At 40.2% G+C, this 22,986-nt stretch overlaps 1 protein-coding gene across 1 annotated transcript in view; it reads left to right on the top strand.

Moving 5' to 3' along the window:
- Nucleotides 1–1,267: 1,267 nt before the first annotated feature.
- The window catches only part of SIDT1 (SID1 transmembrane family, member 1), a 104,518-nt gene continuing 82,799 nt past the window's right edge, over nt 1,268–22,986 (top strand). Inside the window, exon 1 of the mRNA XM_012652217.1 lies at nt 1,268–1,489. Within this exon, the coding sequence (XP_012507671.1) occupies nt 1,268–1,489 (222 nt within the window). The remainder of the gene's footprint in view (nt 1,490–22,986) is intronic.

Here is a 22,986-nt window from a genome sequence, read left to right as displayed (position 1 = left end):
AAATCCACCGTCTTTCAAATGGTAAGTACTAGAATTTTAATCTGCAATCTTAAGTCTTTGAACAAGATCTTTTTCTTCTTTGTGGTTTCTTTTTTAATGTTCCTTCAAGTCACAATTATATTTTTTCTAGCGTACAAATAACTTGAAGCTAAAATAAAACAGTGAGTCCTCTTCAACATCTAAATTGTGATTGTTTAATGTTCTCCGAGGACTTCTGCTGGATCCTTTTCTCACCCTACTCCTTACCCGCCTCTTTAACCGTTTAAATCTAATCTCCTAATTTTTTGCCAGACGGGTACTTCCTTTTTATGATGTTCTATGGTTTCTGCGTTTTTAAAAACAATTTAGAATCCTCAGGATTTTCCCAGAATCTGGAAGAAGTCATTACAGAGATAAAGCAGGCAAGAGACTGGGATGGAAAGAAATGCCTTTGCGTAAATCCAGTTATTCTGAGTCCTCTTTGACAACTTCCGGGACCAGACTCGAGGGGGTGCTGGAAATTGTTCTCTTTACCATATCTTTTTCTTTTTTTTACTGTCCATATTTACACACATACACATATGGCGAGGGAGAGAGAAAGTGATGACGTGAGGCTCTCCTTGGAGAACAGCAGGTAATAAGGAAATGAAACAGGTGTCTGAGAAGGGGTTCCACTAGAGAAGGGAGACTAGGGAATAGTCATCATTCATTCAGACCGGCAAGAGTTCTCTGCAGGTAGCAGCCTGGGAAAGCGAACTCGTGCACCCTCCTGGGGGACGGGCTCTTGTGCTTCCTATTTCTTCGCCTGCAGCCGGGGTGCACGTTTATTGGAAACGGACCGAATTTCGTCCTCGATGTCTGGTCAGGTTGACGCTTCGCGACTAATGGATATTTCTTTTTAATGTCTCCAGTGCCTTTTCTGCTATTGCCGTTGTCGAGCTTGAGGGGAAGAGACTGGTCGAAATTCTGGCTGGGTAAGTGGGGGATTCTCGGCGATGAAAAAGAGGGGACATAGAAGCCGGAGGAAAAAGCAGCAGCTCCCCACCCCCACATCTCCCGTCTCCCCTACTCTCCCCCCGTGACCTGCCGTGGAGACCCCGGGAGGCAGCATCAATATTTGATCGGCTCTCGTCAGCGCGCTGCCGGCTCTCCCCCGCGGGGCTGCAGGCACCGCCCGCGCTGCGCTGAAGCCGACGACCGGCCGGCCGCCCGGCTTTGGGAGGACCCTCTCCGCGCTCGCCGGCTCCGCAAGGCGGCTCTGCCTCGGGGCCCGGGCGCGGCGCCCACCATGCGCGGCTGCCCGCGGCTCGCGCTGCTCTGCGCGCTGCCCTGGCTCCTGCGGGCGGCGGTGCTCGGGCAACCCGCGAAGCCCCCGGTGCAGCCCCTGGCGCCGCGCCGCGACCCCGGCGACCCTGCCAGGGGCGCCGATTTTGATCACGTCTACAGCGGGGTGGTGAGCCTCAGCACCGAGAACATCTACTCCTTCAACTACACCAGCCAGCCAGGCCAGGTAAGACACCCGCTCCCTTCGCTCAACTCCTAAAACTTGCGCGATTTTAGAGCCCAGTCACTGCTTTGGGTTCCCTTGGGGATCGACCCTGGGAGACATCAGGGACTGGGAGACCCTGTTTCCCTTTCCCCTCCGAAGCAATCACTGCCCTGCCGCCCGACCTGCTGCAACCAGCCTCAGGGACAACTCCGCTTCACCTGGCGCCTCTCCTGGCCTGGTCGCCGGCATTTCTGGGCATTGCAGGGGCACTAGTTCCCCCGCACTGTCTGCGGGTCCTGGCTCCCTGCTGGGCCTTTCTCCAGGAAAGTCTCTATTTCTGGAGATTCGGGATGAGGTGGGGAAGGGGAGACCGCACCTCTGTTGCTAATCCCCTGCAGAGAAGGAACCTCATTTCATCTGGATGATTCCGCCAGCCCCTTGTATTTCATAGCACATGGGAAGGGAGAGCCGCTGAGTCTAAAATGGAAATTGTGCGAGAATGGACGGAAGCTGCAGAACCTCTGTGCATTCAACAGTCATTTCCCGCGTTTCTGTACCATTGTCACACGTTGTGCTTCAGAGACACCAAAAGACCTGGTCAAAGACATAGGAACTGCAGCCATCAGCTGATCTATCCAGGTTTTGACTTTAAATAAGGGTGAATAATTGTGCGAAAGTTCTAGACACATTTCTGGCAAGAGTTGAGGTGAGACAAGGGGGGAAAAGATGACTGTTACAGAACTATCCCTTTGACATGTGAACTCTGATTATATAATGTAAGAAAATGCGTGTAGTTCACTTTTCTTCTCTGATATGGTACCTCTGGAGCACGGGACGGGGGGAAGCAAGAACTACCCAGTGTACCTGCCTCTGGATCGTCTTCCCACATAGATGTGTTTATGTAGCCAGCATGCCCCACTCCCTCAGGGATTCCAGAACCAGATGATCGGGATACCATGATATACCTACCTCTCTGATTATCACCCACAATCAGAACTTGAAAAACCTCATTGCTTCAGATAGTGAGGGAGGCTGGTATTGAACAGGAGGGACCACTGTGACCATCGGGACTCCCAGACATCTTCCAGTTGTGTGAAGTGAGGAAGTGTCCCGAGTGCCCATCTCTAGTCTGGCACCAAATCCTATGGTGCTGTAACCATGGCAGCACAGACTTCATCCCGCTCCATCCTCCAGTAACTTTCAGGTTGTGCATCCTCTGTGTCCAGTAGTGAGCAGAGTGGCTGTGTGAAAGCCATTCCATGGTAGACAAGCAGGAGGGGGCAGTTATTGTTTCCCAAACCCCATAAACCTGACCTCTTCCTAGCCAGTGTGACTGACATATTGCACATGAGGTACGTTCCTAGCCCTGTGATTGGCTGGGAACAGAAAAAAAATCTGAAAAACCCCATGGTCTCTGGGTAAATGTCAGCTTCCCCCTAAATCATTGGTAAGGAAACTCAAATTACATCTGCCAAGTAAATCCTGATACCAAGCTTTGGTATTTCTTGCAGTTCTGCTTAGAGAGACATTGTCTGCTTTTCAAATATTGCCTTTGCCTTTCCCCCCTTAGTATTGTATGAGTTTTGCAGTTGAGACCACCTGCTTGAATTTCCTAGTAAATCTTGAGCTATTGAGAGCAAGGGCACAGTCCTGTTCACCTCTGTGGCCTAGTGCTAGCACAGGGTGTGGCACATAAGAGGTTTATAAATGTTTTTGCAAAAACGAATGAATAAGTGAAGAAAGGGTTAAAGAATCTTTAAGCTGAAGCTAAATAAAATGAAATATATATTATTTTCATTTTCAATTTAAATAAGTTGAAAAATGTGAGATAATTTCAGGTAAAAACATAAAAACAAATGTTTTCATAGAACAAATTTTATTTTTCACAAAAACAAAATTTTTAAAAATTGTTCTATAATTCCATTTCTATTTGGACTATATGTATGTTGAAATGCCCTTTATTTTATGAAACAAATAGTTTAAAAATATCTTTGCATAATACAATAAAAAGTTGACAACCCAAGCAATCCCTAGAATTTTCATTAAAATGTTACTAGTCTGAGAAATACAAAATTGGGAGACGTGAGGCTGGCAGATAACAATTTCAATTATTTTAATGCCAGTATTCACTAAAATATAAACCAGATGACCTCAAATCTTACAGCTTTCAGGGACCAATCTTTAAAATGTAAATAAGACAGTGGAACCCTCAACCCACTTACTATGGGAAATTATCCTCCTCTCCTACCAGCCAGACCTGTTGATTTCTCCAGAGATGACATTTTCCTGATCTGTATGTCCAAATCATTACTTTCAGTTTCTATCGATGGCTACTCTCTCCTTAATTCTTTTTGCCCCATGATGGATACTAGCAGCCTCATCTTCTATGAACACAAAGCTGTTGGATGTAGCAGAATTTTACTGAGAGTCTGGAATAACATAAGGGAATTATAGCACAACATAGGATAGGTGATGGATTAAGTCAGAAACCTAGGCAACACTGTGTCAGCAATTTGGATTTCAAGGTAGTGGCACTCTCTTTCAGACCCCGGCTTATCACCATCTTCTTGCCCATCCCCTCACTCACGCCCCCAAATGTTTGCCTCCACCCTCAAATTTTTGTTACTCTCCCATGTTGTGTAATTTTTGCTTCCATCGCCAACCCCAAACTCACTAAAGGGCTCTACCAAATAAAGATCTATGATCCCAGATCTATGCTCTCCAGAGCAGAAGTTTGGACATGGCTGTTTTTCCTCTAACCTGACCAAAGTCATGGTCAGGTAGGTCTCCCCACCCTGCAGGGTCATTGCCCAACACTCCTCTTCAGTGCAGCAAAGAATTTGGTTTAGTAAAAAAAAATCTCGAATTTCTGAGATTCAATTTTTTTTCTTTATTCTTCAAGCCATTGTTATTTACCATTATTTTTCTTGTGCATTGAAAGAGAAAGTCTATTCTAAGTTTAGGCTTTGGTGAAGGGAGGAAGCTGTTGTGGTAGACGTTGCTCCTAATCTTTCCTGTCAGCCATTGCATCGTCCAAACCAATGCTGTCCCGGAGAACCAGTTAGCCAAGCTCATGTCATGCTAATTGGCTGAACTCAGCACCAGGAAAAGTCTCACATGCCCTCCAGGCATAGAGTAATGTAAATACGAAGTTGCCATTTTAAAAAAAAGTCACTGAAAGAATGGAGTGACTGATTGCAAGGAAGTGGAAACAACCCAAATGCCCATCAATTCATGAGTGGATTATTAAAATTTGGTATATGTATACAATGGAATATTATTCAATTATAAGAAATGACAGTGATCTAGCACCTCTTATATTTTCCTGGATTGAATTTGAGCCTATTATCAGAAGTGAGGTATCACAAGATCAGAAGAATGGGCTCCACTTGTACTCACCCTCAAATTGGTACTAACTGATGAACCGTAGTGTGTTCACGTGGCAGTAATACTCTCCAGGGATTAGGGGGATGGGGAGGTAAACCCACAACTAACGGACATGGGGAGCATTGTAGAGGGGAAGGGCACACCTCTAACCCTCGCTTGGGTGAGGCAAAGACATAAAGTGTAACCATAATGTTTTTACCCTCATAATACCCTGAAAAAAAAAAAAAAGAACGGACTGACTGGTTCAAAGAAGAATAATGAAAACAATGATTGAAGGTACAGATTAGGCAAGATCATGGTTTATTTCATTTCTCTGGAGGGAAAGTGTCTGGAGACTCCTTTTGAGGGGAGTAGGGTTACACTGTGCAAACAGGGTGTTCTGTAACCACCAGGCTCAACCAAACTGGAAGGAAATCACCTAGTTGGGAAAATTGCCAGGGATATGTTTGCCTGGGACAGAGGGCACAAACACAGGTTTACTGGGAAATGAGAATACCCTTGTAGAGACAGGTGGCAGCCCCAATCAGATGTTTCTATTTGAGCTAGATGGTGATAAGAAGCCCTTTAATAAAAATCAACCCCTGTGCCACTGGCTGTCTTCTCTGAGGCTTCCAGTAACAGAATTCATTGTTCGCCGTAGAATTTTGAATTTGAAATGCTTCCCTGGAAATGGTTCTTTTATTTTGTACATTAACTGAGATATTTATCTTTTAATGACATATATTATACATTTCTAAGCCCAAGGAACAATTCTTGGCTTTATTAATATCCACCAGTAGTTGTATATCTAGAACCAGTTATACCAGTCTCTTGGATCCAGATTCAAAAATCCTACCCAGTCCTCATGAACAATGAAATACCATATGTGGACTCACCGTGGTAAGTTCTAGCTATATACATAACTAGTTACCTAAAAGAATTAGAAACTTTGATATGATGGTCTCAGTTCTCTCTGTCTCATATAGAGAATGCTTAGTCTTTAGGTACTGAGGCCAACAAGCCTCCTCTGCTGTCCTCCCATGGCCTCGTGCTGAACTGGACTAGCGCTTGTTGGAGGAACAAATCATCTCATTAGCACATTATGTGGATGATTGGTCACTGTCGCAGTCCATCTGGGCTGATAAAACAGATGAACATCAGCAAATCCCATGTCTGGTGAGGGCCTGCTTCCAGTTTGTAGACAGCTGCCTTCTCACTGTGTCCTCACATGGCTAAGAGAATAGAGAGAGAAGCATGATCTGTTGTGTCTCTTCTTATGAGGGCACCAATCCCACCATGAGGGCTCCACGCTCATTACCTCATTACCTCCCAAAGGCCCTATTTCCAAAGACCATCATATGGAGATTAAATTTCAACATGTGAATTTTGGTGGAATACATGAACATTCAACCCATAGCAGTCGCCTCCCACATTTTTCTCTGAGACTCTGAAAACAGGGCATCAGCGTGTTACAAGGGTATTGGCGGGCTGACATTACTCCAATTATGGGTCTAATATGGAAGACCTGCCTTCTGCCTGCCCAGACCTGATAATCAGATGCTAAATTGTAAAACGGATTCTCTAAGTCTGTGCTGTCCAATATGGTAGCCACTATCCATAGGTGGCCACTGAGCACTTGAAATGTGACTGGTCTGAATTAAGATGTGCTGTTAAGTGTAGAATACATACCATATCAAAAATATATTTTTATCGTGTTTGATAATTTTTTGATATATTAGATTAAATACACTATATTCATAAAATTAACTTTACCTGTTTCTTTTTACTTTTTAAATATGGGCATTAGAAAATTTTCAAACACATATGTGGCTCACATTTTATTTTTATTGTATAGCACTGCTCCAGGTACTACAAGACCTAAAAGAAATCGTACATCCCACACGTAGATTTATTTGAGGAAATGAGACTTGAAAAGGTCACGATAGATAAGAAGAATTTTAATAGGCAGAAAGAAAGGGAAAGACATTTCAGGTATGGAAAAATATATCTGATTTCTTTTTTGGCAAGACTACATGAGAGGTGGTACTGTATATTTCCCCCCAGAAGCACATAATGTTTGCTTGTCTCTTTTTTTGATGATAGCCACCATGGATCATCTTTGCCTAGTTCCATGAATTCATTAGGAGAAGTAAGATAATGATATTTTAATTCTATCATTTATTTTCCATTTTATACACTGGAATATTTCAGTAATGAGAAACTTCTCTTCATCAGCTAATTGGTTACCTTAAGCTGCTGTTTGTGAAGAAACATAAAGTAACCATTTTTGCTCCAAAATAAAATAAAACAAAAACATGGAGTAACATGGAGTTGTTACTCCAGTAACATGGAGTACTTCATTCTCTACCTTTATTTACCAATTTTCAGAATAATAAGTTGGTCTTCTAGCATCCCATAATGATGATTAATGAGATCTTATTTAGCATAATCATGAGGTTATAGGTTTAAATATATTTGATATATTTTAATTTATTGCAGCTTTTATTCTTATTTAAGTTCAAATTTTCCATCTTTGGCCAGTGAGCCAAGTTGGCTCCTGAATTCTCTTGGTAAAACCCAAATGCTCTCTGACAGCTTCCTTGCTTTCTTACATGAAAAGTTATTTCTGTCCCCATTCTACAACTGGCCATTTCTCCAGGAAGGTCAGCTTCCTTTGATCTTTTTAAAGCTCATAGCTTGGGAACTACAGGGCCTCATTAAGAATGGATTGGTAAATTTTTTCTAAGCCCTTTCAGTGGAATGAGCTAAGGAATACATTATATCATAAGTTTATACATTACTTCCATTTCAACTTCAGAAATATAGTATTTTTACATAACCTCATTGATATTATATTATCTATATCTCCTATCTTTCATGCCAAAAATGCTCATTCTCAACTAGATCAACTTAGTTACTATCTTAGTCCATATGTGTTGCTATAAAGGCTGGATTATTTATTAACATAAAGGAAAAAGGTTTATTTGGCTCACAATTCTGGCTGGAAGATTAGGCACCTGGTGAAAGCTTCAGACTGCTTCCATTCAGTGGAAGGAGAAAGGAGCCAATGTGTGTAGAGCTCACATGGTGAGAGAGGAAGCAAGAGAGGGCTAGGAGGAGGTGGTGGCTGTCATTGGCACTAATAGAGCAAGAATTTGTTACCATGAAGACAGCACCAAGCCATTCATGAGGGATCCACCCCCATGACCTAAACATCTCCCATTAGGCCCCACTTCTAATACTGGGGATCAAATTTCAACATGAGATTGTATTGGGAAAGGACATCAAACTATTGTAGTTACTCATTTTCTTTATCCCATAGTATACATACATTTTCAATATTATCAGTACCACCAACAATAAGATTCTTGGAAACAGTTTAAAATTTATTTTTGTAATTTTTTAAACCTTAGATTACATTTCATCATGGCTGCTGAGTCAAATTACTGTTCTCTAAACTAATGTAGCATAGTTCCTTTTAGTACAGTTATGCTATCAATTTGTTTGTTCCATTGTTTCATTTTGCTTCTGACTTTTAGAGATTGCTTCTTAATTTTGTTTGAAAATTAAAAACAAAAATCTCCAAAATATGATATATTCAAAGAATCCTAGCTTCTATCCTTGTCCTTTGCATCCCCTTCCCTCTATTTCTCTGTAAGTAACGGTCTGTAAAATAAAATGGTTATTTTTAAGCAATGTTTTTTCTCTGTTCTAATGGTTTCCTTTTTACTAATACACTTACATAATGCCCTTAGTCTCCTCTATTTTTGTCTATTGTCTATTATTTCTCAATGATGAACAATATTGAAATTAGCTGATATCTTCCTCTCTCCCTCTCTTTCTTCAACTCCCAAATCCAAATACCTAGTTAATATCTATAAAGAAATTAATGATCCTGGGCATTAGTGAGAGTGTCTCTACAAAAAAAATCTTTTTAAAAAAATAGCCAAGTATGATCATGCCTGCCTGTAGTTCTAGCTACTCAGGAGGCTGAGACAGGAGTATGTCTTGAGCTCAGAAGTTCGAGGTTACAGTAAGCTACGATTGCACCACTGCATTCCAGCCTGAGTGACAGAGCGAGACCCTGTCTCTAAAAAAAAAAAAGAAAGAAAGAAAAAAGAAAAAAAGAAAGAAAGAAAAAGAAAGGAATGAACTTATTCTATCATATATTCTCTCCATTCACCCTCCATTTTGGTTATTTGTGTCTGCATTATTACAGGATATAGTCATTATAAGCTATACTGTCTTTCTTGTAACCAACTTTTAGTCTTGGTTCTATAGGCACCTATATATTTAAAGATCTAGTTTTTATGTTAATGTCCTCCAGTCATTCTGGTTGTCTAAATCTTATTGTCTAGGGAATAATTCAGGAAGAAGTCATGGGAACAATATTCCCAGAGTTCTTTCATGTTCATAACAGTTTTCCTGAAACCTTTGTACTTGAAGGACTGTTTGGCTGGATATAAAATCCTTGGCTCACATTTTTTTCCTTGAGTTTTAAATATGTTACTCCTTTGTCTTCTGGCAAAAGTGATGACAAAATGATTTTCTTTCCCTTATAAGCAACTTTATTTTTCTTCCTGGATTCCTGGAAGAATTTTTCCCCTTTTTCTTTAAAATCCAACAGTTTTACCAGACTATATTTTGTAGGTCAACTTTCCCATGTATGTGGTGTAACTTTTCACTATGTAGCTTCAATGATTTATTTTTTTTTTAATTCAGAAATGTTTTCTTGAATTGGCATTTTTAGTATTAGTCTGACCCAACGCTTGATTATCTTCTTCAGGCATTCTCTTTATACTTATATTGGCCCTTCTTTGTTGTTTTCTATAACTATCATTTTTCCAGAATTACTTTTATCACTTTCTTTATTTCCTGCCTGAATTTAAAGTTTTTTCCTCCATTTCACCTTCGATTTTCCTTAAGAAATTACCGAGGTATTTATTATATTCTTGTGCTCCTTCAAATTTAATATTTATTTATGAAATAATTTTTAGATTTCTGATTTTTTCTGAGTTCTGCCGCTTCCTTTTTTAAACATTTATTTTATCAATCATCAATTTTTGAATTTTTAAAGTTCTGATTTATATTCTTCTTTCACAGTTTTAAAAATTTTCATAATTTTTTAACTCATTTTTTAAAACTAGGCTATAGTTTTCATCTGTTTTATAGTCATGGCTTTCTGGCATATGTTCAGTATTTGAAATGATATTTTCTGTTTCTTATTCTCTTTTATTTGCAGTGACTTTGTATAAGATTTAACAGCAATTATTGTCTATCGCTCATGTTTACATTGCTGAGTATCCTTACTTTTAGAAAGGAAACAAAGATCTAGGTATATTTCCTAGCTTCCTTCTGTTGTGTTTTGGAAGTGATCAAAATGTGATTTTTCTTTCTGAGACCTGCTTCCACAGCTTACCTCCCCCATTTTATGGAGACTTTCTCTTTCTTTTGCCCATATATTCTCCAACCTGCTTGATTTGAATTCAACTCCCACAGCTTTTTCTCTGGCAGGGCTTTGTCTAGGATGGGAGTATTCATTAGTTAATTTTGAGAATTCATGAGGCCCACACTGTTTCAGAATGTTCTATACTACCTGAAGTATCCTTACACTTACCAAAAATTGGAGCCAAAAAAAACCCCTTCAGGTTCACCTGCTATTTTCCGATTGGCCCTCCAGTCTTCTCAGTGAGCACCTTTTGAAGAATTTTGGGGTTCTCTAATTCTCAGGTCCACAGAGCTCCATGCCTTTCCTCTGCTACACCTCCCAGTTGCTAACACTGTACAGGTGTTGAAGCTATTGATAATTTTTTTCCCACCCACTCATATTTTAGGGTTAATAGAGATACCTTATCACTTAGGATTTTTTTTTTGCAGATATTCTTCTTCGAATTTTGGTTCTCTATTGCAGTTGCTCTGTTTTCACAGGGGACATCAAGAGAGATTCAAAATCTATGCTGCTATTGACACCTTCTTCCTAGAATCCTCTACCTATTGCTTTTTTTCTGTAAATTTAAATTTTGAAGTAATTTGAAACTTTTAGAAAAGTGAGAACAGTATAAAGAACTCCAATATGCCCTTCTCTCATATTTCTCAATTGTTAACATTTTGTCAAATTTGCTTTAGCATTCTCTCTCCTTTAAAACAGAATACTTTTTCCTGACACACTTGATTGTAAGTTACAGACATGTTGCTCCTTTGTCTCTAAATACTTCAGTGTATATTTTCCATGAATAAGTGCATTTTCTTATATAGCCATTAAACAATTACCAGAATCACAAAATTAACATTATTATAATGCTACTATTTAATCTATAGGCCTTATTCAAATTTCACCAATTTCCCAATAATTTCTTCTGAGGCAAAAAAAAAGGTGTTTTTTTCATCTGGTCCAGGATCCAATTCAATAATGCATGTTGCTTTTAACTGTCAGGAATCTTTAGTTCCTTAATCTGGAATCTTTCCTCATTCTTTCTTTGTGTTTCAAGACTTCAACATTTTTGAAGAGTACAGCCAGTTATTTTATAGATTGTCCCTCAATTCAGATTTGTCTGATGTTTTCTCACGATTGTACTCAGGGTATACATTTTGGACAGAACGTCACAGGATGGACGTTGTATCCCAAGTGCATGATATCAGAGGCACATGATATTGGGTTTTCCTATTACTAGCGTGGTTAACATTGGTTGATTGATTGAAATAGCTTCTCCCAGGTTTCTGCACTGTAAAGTTGCTATTTTTCTTTTATAGTTAAAAAATAATTTGTGAAGCAATACCTTGAGACTATGTAAAGATCCTGTGCCTCATCAAATTTTCAACAAATAGTTTTAGCATCCATTGATTACTCTTGCCTGAATCAGATATTACAACGAGGGTTTCTGACTCGTGATTTCCTAATTCACTGTTCCTTCTACATTTATCAGTCGACATTCTACTGTAAGAAAGAGCTTTTCTTCTCTCTAATTTATTGATTGATTTATTTACTTATTTATTTTATTGGTATCAGTATGGACTCATAGATTCTTATTGGATCCGATTACTCATTGTTTTTATTTACATTAAAATATCATTATAAATAACCTACCATTCCGAGTATTATGGGATTTTTTTCCCTTAAAATCAGTCATATTACCTGTATACAGTGGGTATGTTAAGACTATTTCTCTCACCCTAACACAGAAAGTAGGTTTTTTTCTCTCCCCTCTGCATCACTAGCAAAATAATACTATTTTCATGTCTTTTAAGGAATCACAAAGGCAGGTGACATTATCAGTTATCATCCAGGTCATCTCTTGGGCCCCATTATGCAGATTGTCTGTTGGATCCCAAGCAGATCGTCCTCTAGACCATTTAATAAGTATAGCAATTTTCAGTTTTGAATTTGCAGTTAAAGAGATGAGCACATAATTTTTTTTCATGAGAAACCGAAAGCCAGAATAATGAAATTATATCAGTGATAGCTAAGGCAAAAGTTCCTGAGTGTCTGATTCATGTCCACAATTTTCTCCATTTCAAGTCGTGGACTATTAAGTTCTCAGAATTTCTTTTCTGAGCCAGCATCTCACTCTTTCACCCAGGCTAGAGTGCAGTGGCACTCACAGCTCACTGCCACTTCAAACTCCTGGGCTCAAGCAATCCTCCTGCCTCAGCCTCCTGAGTAGCTCAGACTATAGGAACAGGCCACCATGCCCGGCTAATTTTTAAACTTTTTGTAGAAACAGGGTCTCACCCTTGTTCAGGATGGTCTCAAACTCCTGGTCTCAAGCAGTCCTCCCTCCTCAGCCTCCCAAAGTGCTTGGATTACAGGTGTGAGCCACATCACTCAACCATATTTTTATAATACAGGTTTTCATTAGTGATTTCTGAAATATGTTAAACTTTGCATTATCCCCAGGTAGTGAGCTTGCAGGAGATTTTAATGCTCTTTTCAGTACTTTTATGTATTTTCTAAATATTTTACAATAAACATGTTTTACTTTTACCTAGGCAAGGACAACAAACAACTAAGAGGCAAAGCAGTATTAGGGTAGAGCATGGACTGGGGTCCCAGGAGATGTGTGTTTTTATCCCTTTAAGTACCTGTGGACCTTCAGCAAATCCTGTTCCCTCCCTGGTCTTCATTTACCCTACTGATAATAAGATGAGTGAATTGCATTTTGTATCTTATTCAATCATTAAGATTTGGTGTGCTGATACTTTTCTGTCATGTGTCAGATTATAATTTTTTTCTTAACTGTAGACAAGTAGGATAAAATTCTGCCCCCCCCCAAAAAGCATTTCTAACACTTTAAAGGCAGGAAAATGAAAACTTTACTGTTTCGTAAAAGCTACTCTTTTTTTTCTTCTTCCTTTTAAATGTTTCCTGTGAGGTTCCTCACTGCTTAGAAGTGATTTTGTTTTGTTTTGCTTTGTTTTGTTTTTTTTCTCTTCACTCTTGCCACATGTGCTGAACTAGTACTCCAATTCCTGGGTTTTTTTGTTTTTTGGGGTTTTTTTTGTCCCCTTGCTGGTATTCCTGCTAAGCATCATGTCAATAAGCTTGCTATTATGTTGGGTTTGGCTTTTAGGTTGTCGTTTTGTTTTATTTTTTTGCTGCTGTGATAGTCCATTCCAAGAGGATATTTTAGGCATCTGATACAATATGTGGAGATTTTCAGCCTTTCTTTCTTTCCTGCTTTGATTTCAACTTGATATTAATACTTGAAGTATCTTCCATAACTGTGATCTCCAGCCCTCAGGCCACGGACTGGTACCGGTCAGTGGCCTATTAGAGACTGGGCTACAGAGCTCCACTGCTGCCAGCCCCTATCCCCAGCCTGTCCATGGGAAAAATTGTCTTCCATGAAACCAGTCCTGGGGCCAAAAAGGTTGGGGACTGATGTAATCTATATCATTTCTCACTGTGGACTTGAATCTAAAAGACCAAGAGACTTGAAAATACTTGTTATACCTTGAAGCCTCTTTCTTGCTGAAAGATGTCAGCATTTCTTTCTTCTTCTGAAACAAAAATAACCACACAGTGTTGATATAACCACGTTGCCATGCAGCACCCCAGATTTGTTAACCAGCTTCTTCCTACATTGTTTCGTTCTGAAGCTAGCAGAAGTCCCATGTCAACACACAGAGATGGTACATTAATGATTCCAAGGTGCATCTAATGAGCTATTTGAATTGGGGCCTCAGCATCCTTTCTGCTTATTTGCAAAGGAAAATATTGAACATTTCATGGACTTGCCAGATGATATAATCAGTCTTTTCTATTTCACTAAATACACACACACACACACACACACACACACACACACACACACACACTTATAATCATTGCCTTTTTTTTCTTTTCTTGGATATTTTGAAAATGGAAAACTTGTGGTTTTCTTAGTATTAAATACATTAGCTGGCTAGCAAAGAAAAAAAAAGGCTGAAGACCTGTATTTTACTTAAAAACTGAAGTCAGCATTGTATTCTATTAAGTCCTAAGTCTAAGATCCTTTGGCTTTCATATATAGTAAGTATCTAACAATGTGTATTAAAACATTAACAGTTTATACAAGAGAATCTGTGATTTTCATGTTAAATGATAATGTTCTATATAATAGAGAACCCAGAAATAAATCCACATATTTGAAATGGTGCTGGGAAAACTGGATCTCCATATGCAGAAGAATGACACTAGAACCCTATCTCTGACCATATATAAAAATCAACTCAAAATGGATTAAAGACTTAAATGTAAGACCCAAAACTATGAACCTATTAGAAGAAATCCCAGAGGAAACATTTCAAGATGTTGGTCTGGGCAAAGATTTTGTGGAGAAGACCTCAAAAGCACAGGCAACAACAACAAAAAAGTAGACAAATGGGATTATATCAAACTAAAACCTTCTGCACAGCGAAGGAAACCATCGACACCATCATTTCCTGTATTCAAGTCAACAAGGTTATCTTTGTCAAGTCTGCTTAGCTACAGAAATGTAATTGGGACTTTTTTCTGTTCTTTTTTCCATCACTAAAAGAAATGTATAAAATATCCTTTGAAGCCATAACAAAGGGGTAATTATACTTTAAACTTAAGAGTTCAAAGTCTCTTTTAAATCACCTAATCTCTTCTCACTTAACAGAACAGAAAACTAAGAGCCAGTGATGCAAATTACCTGTCCAAAATTATGTAACTAATTTGAAGCACATGCTCACCAGAGGGTGACCAAAAAAAACCAAAAAAAACAAAAAAAAACTGAAGCACAGCCAGGAATGTAATTCAGGTTCCAGAGGATATTTCCTCAGAACATTTCTACTAAATCCCTCTCAATCCCACGAGAGCGCCCCTGTTAGTGTATCAACAACAATAAAAACAATTCTAAGATATCATAGTCATACTTTCATAGTCCTGTCTTTTGGTCATGGAATTTAAGGGCCTTATGTCTGACTCCATCGCAATTACTGAAAATTGAAACAAGAGTCTTTTTTGTTATTTTTTCTCCCCCATGAATTGTCCAGGTACCCATTTGTTTGTGTATGCGAGGCAAGCGGGGTTGACAATAAGTCAAACTGTGAAGTTGTCAGATTTTCTTCAATATTTCAAAGAGCCACAGCATCCTACCACAGGAGGTCTTACTGTGACTCTCTGTGGATCCCAGAAGGCCAATCTTATTTTATTTTATTTTATTTTATTATTTTATTGTGGTGTTTTATTTTCGTCAATTCTGGGTTCCTTCTTTGTGCCAGGCACAGCACAGCTTAGACCTGAACAGTTATCCCATCTGTTGATTTCAGGGCAGTGTTATTTCCAAGAACTGGTATTTCTGGGTCTCCACCAAGCAGCCATGAAGATAAACCATGACAAACAGGACTAACCGACTATTTCTGTCCCTCTAGATTTAACTGCCCTTTGTGAACAAAGTGACTCACAACTATCTTAATTAACGTCCTAACTGGGAGCATATGTTACAGGCCAAAAAGGTAACACATGAATGCCCACAGTTTTATTTTAGCCCTCTCCCCTACATGCTAAAAAAAAAATAAAAATAAAAAAAATCTGTATGTATCTTCCCTCTCTCTCCACACCACCTTTACCAGGGAGGATGAATTATAGCTTTCTGGGACAGAGACAATGTTGACCTGGGGAATAAAGGGATAAAAAATGGCACATAAGGAGAAAGACAAGGAGAAAAAGAGTTTATTAGAAGGATATTGAGTACCTCATAAACCTGAGTTACCAGACTCAGGCAACATTTGGGACCCAGGGAGACTAAACTACAGAAAATTATAGCAACAATCATGTAGCAGGAACCGTCTGGTCGAGGTTCTCACCCAGGTACCCCCTCCACTGCCATTAAGTGTGGTTGCCCCTGGATCCTGCTGCCAGGTACCCCACTGATGCCACCATCACCAGTGAATTCCAAACTCTGTCTGCATTTTTGTGTCATTTACTCATGATTGAAAGTACCAAGTGGATGCATCCAACTATCCAAGTATTGTTCAAGTATCTGGCCCCTTTGACATCCATGGGCAGATTTGCCTCCCACAGACTCACACAGTGGGCTGCAGTGGTGCAGTTCCTCCAAAATATAAAAGGGTTTTGGTTGCTGAGTAGCCCCAGAATCAACCCCCCAAATGTCCTTATGGGGTACTCTCAAGCTATGGCATTTGTTGAAAACAGATATGTGGACCCAGACATAGGAAGGGATCAAGATGCGTGGGGAAGACAGGTTGGGGTGCTGCAGCCTCTGTCTCTGCCCATTCAAAGAGGAGTATCTCACTGAGCATCAGAGTGAATTCAAGTAGTGTTATATGTATCATCTCTGCCACAATGTTTACTCCACAATTAGAAATGGCTTTCTCTCTTGAAGTCAGACATGCTACCATTGAACCATGAGATTATGGATTTCTCTCTTAAACATGGCCCTCCTTGAAGCCGCTCCTGCTTGTCTCAAGAAATTGTCTTTGAAGACTTTGAAGACGAAGCTGTTTGCAGATGATTGGCTTTGTCTTGTTTAGAAAGCAGTTTCCTTTAGGTATTACTTATATCCTGACAAACGCTTATTTAATGTTATAAATGACACCAGTCTGACAATAAATTCTATTACAGAAATAAATAGCTGATGAACATCAGATCATAACTCTCGCAATCATAATAATAATTTTCTATAGCCTTTCCATCTTCAGGGCATTAATTAAGTAGGCCTCAGAATAGCTCTGGAAGAAACTTGCCTGCAGTGCAATCAGTCAACATATAAATAAAATCCAGGGAGTGGATCCTTGAGCTCTGCCTCAAACCATACGATAATTATTTTTCCCTCTTCAGTCCCCTCACAGGAGAAGGAGACGTAGCAAGAGACAGCACAAAAGAGGCAGGAAAGAGAGAGAGGAGAAAAGGAACCACACACAGGAGATGAGCACACTAGGGAGCTATGAGGCTGGTGAATCAACACGAGGTGCTGGCTATCTCCTAGGAACCAAGCCTAGGGATGCCTACAGCCAGAGGGAGGTCAGAGGGACTGAGAAACCGATGCAAAAACTGTGAGAAACCTTGGAGAGACAGGTGTTTAGCTCTTGGAGTGAGCGGCAAAGGCAGCCCACGATAGGTTAGAGCCTTCAGGACACCTGTCTTGACACCAGTTCCTGTGAAAAATATCTAGGACAGTATTTCCCAAAATGTGTTCTAGGGAACAATTGTTCTGTAGGATGGCCTTGGTATTTATTGCATGTAAGAAGGGTCCCAGGTGTAGAGGAGCTTAGCCATGTTTTGACTGCCCAACATCTGTAGCCCTTTCCTGTGTGTTTGGGGAACTCCCCACTGCATGAGTCTCAGCTGGGAGGTAGAGCCCCTTCCACTACAGAGCTGAACACCAGGCACTTGCTCTCTCATCCCCCGTCCCACCTTCACCCACCAGCAAGCTCAGGCATGGCATGTGGCCTGGGCGCTCCCAATCGGATCTGCCTTCCCCAGACTTTGACTTGGGAACCAATGATACAAGGAAGCAGCTGCCCAGCAGCAATGGAGGCAACATGGGGTTTCCAGGGATGACTGTGTCAGCAGTAGTGGCACCTAAAACCTTCCAAAGGCATTCTGTTTTCCTTAGAATAAAGTCCCGACCTCCCTAACATGACTTATAGCACTCTTCAGGACCATAATGGCCCTTCGCACAACTCATGCTCCAGCCACACTGATTTTCTCTTAATTCTTCAAGCATGCCTCTCACTCTCCCTTTCTTCTTCCCTTTACCTATGTCTAGTACACTATTCCCTTTGGACATTTCTCTTGCTCTGCCCTCCCTGCATTTTTTGGGTTAATTCCTACTCATCCTTTCAGAAACTCTTTCCCCGAAGTCTATTCCGTGCACTCCCACAGGAACTGGAACGATAATTTAATAGCTTGTTTAACAGGCATCCCACAGGCAAACCTCTGATCTCAAAGAGGAGAGTGACTATGTGTACACTGCTGACGAATCCATCTCCTGTGTCCAGAACAATGCCTGACACAGAATGGGGAGTTAAATATTTATCGAATGAACAAAGTTCATCCTAAAGTAGTCAGAGTCTGACTGTGTATCTTTCTGTATTCCTGGCCTGCCAATGATTATACTCTTCAACGTTTTCCTATGTTTTTATTGGAATTAAACATTTTAATATAGAATGTATATCATAAACCAAAAGATGAAGGCTTACACAAATGTGTTTATGTCTAGATTATTGTTGGCATAGTGAAATTGGTGAGATGAGGTCTGTAAAGCACGCTTCCTGGAAAAGTGCTCTGAATACAAAATGCTGAGAATCTAAAAGTATAGGGAATAAATAGCTCCCAAGGGGTAAACTGCTCTTTTCAATGACATGAACGAGCTGTTCCAGGCTAGCTGGAAGCCAAGCTGTGAACAGAAATTAATATCGTATGTGAGATGGATGTAACTTTTTCCTTTGCCAGGCGTGATTGGGCTTGTAAGTGTGTCTCCACACTTGGGCAACAGAGAGGCAATAACTGATTGATTGATGAATAGATGGGAGTGGAAATAGCTCTGCCTTCCACACTGCCTGGTGCTCTGTGAGATCACAAAACACTGTCCCACATCACCTACCACTTGATTGACGAAGCTGCCCGGGCAGATGCATAGTCTGAGAGTTACTGTTCCCATTCTACAATTGAGGAAACTGAGGCCCAGAGAATTTAAGTGATTTGTCCAAGGCCACCCAGCTAGTAGATGTTAGTGCCAGAAATAGAATTCAGGTCTGCATGTTTTTCTTTGTTGTGGCATAAGTGTACAGAAGATAGTTTCTCAAGGCTGAATCAAGGCTAAGAGAATTTTAAACAGTCATATCAATAACTATAGGAATCATTTTAATGCTTATCTTCTTAAAAAGTACAACCTATGATTGAAGCAGCTCAACTCCCTGCAGTAGTTATGAAAACCCCGGGATACAATGCTTCCTTTAACAGGACTTGCTAGCCTCGAATAAGAAAAAGACTCAGGACTGCGAGGCTGCTTTGCTCAGGTGCAGCTGTTTTCATACGACAGTCACATAATGGACTCTCCCCGAGGTCCTGCCTTCACTCAGCCCAGCTGTGACACATAAGCCCATTAAAGGTCTTGGCAATGTTAAAAGATAAACTGAGGCACAATAAAGATTTTTTTTAAGAGTTTATTTTAGCAAAGAGCAATTCATCAGTTGGGCAGCTCCAAACCAGAAGTGGTTTTGGGGGCTCAGCTAAGGGAACACAAGAGGAAGGCTTTGATAGGGTAAAAATAGAAATAAAGCCAAAAAAAATCAATGATTACAGTTCCTCGATTGCCTTATTTGGTCTATCCTGTTGTAAAGTCCCTAGTTCTATAAGTTGGTATGTGGCTTCTGGTTGGTTGGCCTGAAGTTTCATTTTTCTTTAGTATAGGCATTTGTAAGAAATAGCTCAAGTTAAGTTTTGCTTATGTTTGCAAATCAAGAAAGATTAAGGGCATTTATGAGGCCTAACTGGCTTTGTCTGCTGAGGGATTTTTCCGGCCTGGCCTCCATTTCAATTTGCTTTAAGAACAAGTAAATATTAATACGAGCTAAAAATAAAATGACAGCAAAAGATAGAATTTTGGAGACCGATTTATTACTTAAAAATCCTACAAACCTAGGTTGATTTGCTGTCCCCAAAATATACATTGAGGTCCTAACCCCAGAACCTATGATGTGACCTTATTTGGAAGTCTGGTCGTTGTATATGTGATCCAGTTAAGATGAGGACATTGGAGTGGGCCCCAATTCAATAGGACTTAAATCTAAAAGGAAGTTGGACACAGACACGCACATAGAGGAGAGCAGCCTGCGAAGACAGAGACACACAGGGAAAAGGCCAGGTGACAACAGAGGCAGAAAAGGGAGTGACGCAGCTGCGAGCTAAGGAATGTTAAGCGGCCACCACCAGCAGCAAGGAATAGGCAGGGAAGGATGCCCAGCTGCCACCTTGCTTTCAGACTTCTAGCCTCCAGAACAGTGGAAGAATACATTTCTGTAGTTTTAAGCCACCAAGTTTGTGATACTTTGTCACAGCATCCTAGAAAACTAACGTGCTAACACAGAACCAAGGCTAGCACGCTACTGTTCAAGGTAGTACCTGGGTCCCCTGACCGTATTTCGTTTCCGGGGTGGAGCAATGGAGAAATGAACCACATTAATGAGGCCAAAGACCGTGCAAAGTTCTGCAGCTGGCTGGGACAAACGGAGGCAGCTATCAGCCACATCCTAAAATACAGTTTCCATTTGTACGTGGGGGGCCTCTAATCTACAAAGTTTGACCTGCATAAGCAGGTCAAACACTGAAGTAATTAGAGACCACGGCAAATGAGCCAGGAGGGCAAAGAGGGTGTGTTTTGGGGACAAGGAGTTTGAAGACAATGAGGGTCATTGCTCAGAAGTAGGCAAACACAAAGGCCAGCACATCATGGCTTCTTCATCATCATTATTATTATTATTATGAAACATTTTAGATGTTTAAACAAGTACATAAAATAATGTAACAAGCATCTCTGTACCCAAGACTCAGGAAATAAAAAGACAATTCAAGTTTCCTGTTTTCACCTCTCCTTGATTTCTTCCTCTATCCCCAAAAGTCACCCCTTTGGGGAGACAGTCTTTCATAGGTCTCTTGATTTCTGCACATCTTATAAGCAGGCACTGAATGAAATTTTTCCTATACTATTATGTCAAGGATATTTGCATAGCAAACAGCCTCAGAAAATAGTCAACTTTTCCCTCTGGAGCAAAAGGCAGGTGGGCTTTCTGCCCACTATAAAAGACTTAGGTTGTCTAGGCTCAGGGTTCCTCTCCTGGAGCGCGGCCCACTGCGTGTGTGTAGGCAGCCATCTGGGCCCATTTGCGTCACCTTCATGGTACTTGGGGACAAGGGGAAGTGATGCTAATGCTGCTTGCCATGACAAGAGTGATAAAGTTCTTTGTTTCCAACCCAGGACACTTGTGTCTTCTCCAAACATGATGACACAGTGGCAAGTGGGGTAAAGTCTCAGATCCTTCAAAGTTCTTGAAATCCATTATCTTAAATTTGGTGTTTATCATTTCCATGTGTGTATATTTTACTAAAGATGTATATGTTTAAAAATATAGTATTGCTTTGCTTATTTGCAAAGTTTACATAAATGGAACCGTATGTATCCTTCAGCAATCTGTTCTTGCTCTCAATTTATCTTCGTGAGATGTAGCCACACTGATCCATATTCCAGGTCATTCACTTCTAGCCACTGTACAGCATTTCACTTCATGAATACAATTTATTTATTCATGCTTCTGTTACTTAGCTGATTTTTGTTGACATTTAGGCTGTTTCCAAATTTTATTATTGCAACCAATGCTTGCAGTGAAAATTTTTGTTCATGATTCCTTGTGCATATGTAAGAGGTTTTTTATGTGTATAAATTTAGTAGTGGAAATATTGAGATATAATGTGAACTGATCTTCAACTACTTCAATAGCAGATATTGCTAACTTGCTCTCTGAAGTGGGTACACCAAATAACAATAGCAATATGCCATTGTTTATTAGCACTGTGCAAGAACACCTACTTCTCCTTGTCCTTGCAAACATGATGTTGTCATACTTTTGAGACTTCACCTTTCTGATGAGTATAAATTTATGAGTATCTTTTCATATGTTCTTTGGTCATTCTTCCCCTCTTTACTCACTGTTTATATCCTTAACCTATTTTTCCATTGGTTGTTTTTTTCTTATGAGTTTTAAGGATTCCTTATATATTGAAGATACTGATATTTAGTCTTTTACATATGTAAAAATTACATCTCCTAGTGTGTGGCTTGTCTCTTCCCTTCATTTATGGTGTTTATATAGCTTCTTGATTTCGTAGAGGAATAATAGGAAAAGATCTTGAAGTGATGTTCAGTGGAGCCAAGCATTCAAAATAGTGATGACAACATATTCTGCCCTAGCACTGTATGCAGACTGGAATACAGGAAGCTTGGGTCCTAATCATGATTCTTCCATAGCTGAGTATCCATGGGGAAGCCACATCACCTCTATGTGTTGGGTTCCTCATCTGTAAATGGGAGGGTTAGGCTAGATGATCTCTCTGAGCACCTTCCTAGATGTAAGGTTTTCTAACACTGTGAGTCAAGGTCTCATGCATCAAGTAGGCAATGGCAGGACCTGTGTGGAAGAGCCCAGCTTCATTACCTTAGGAAGTGGCTGATCAGCCTCTGTGTTGCTCTCCTGACTGCTCCACAGGATTAGTCACTGTCCTCTGTGTGCTCACAGCACCTGCTCATAATTGCTACTATAATACCCATCATATTGTGATGTTATTGGTGGCTTTTCCATTTGTTTCTCTGACTAGATGGCCAGGCTCCTCAAGGGCAGGGCCGCCTTTAGTATATCCCCATAGCTCCTGACTCAGGGTAAACCCTTAGTGAATGTTTGATGAATGATGGCAGGAGCATGGGAGGGAGGGAAGGATAAAAGGAAGGAAGGAAGGAAGGAAGGAAGGAAGGAAGGAAGGAAGGAAGAACCAAAGGACCTAAACACCTGCAGATATACACCCAGTGAATACAACAGAGTTACTCAGACAGTTACACATTTGAAAAAGGGATCATCAGCAAATACTATTGTAGCTGCTTTACAAGTGGAATCAGCTTTTCAAGATCATACAG

This window comes from Propithecus coquereli, unplaced genomic scaffold (genome assembly GCF_000956105.1).
Source record: "Propithecus coquereli isolate 6110/MARCELLA unplaced genomic scaffold, Pcoq_1.0 Scaffold386, whole genome shotgun sequence".
NCBI lineage: Eukaryota > Metazoa > Chordata > Mammalia > Primates > Indriidae > Propithecus > Propithecus coquereli.
This window is presented reverse-complemented; position numbering and strand designations above follow the sequence as displayed.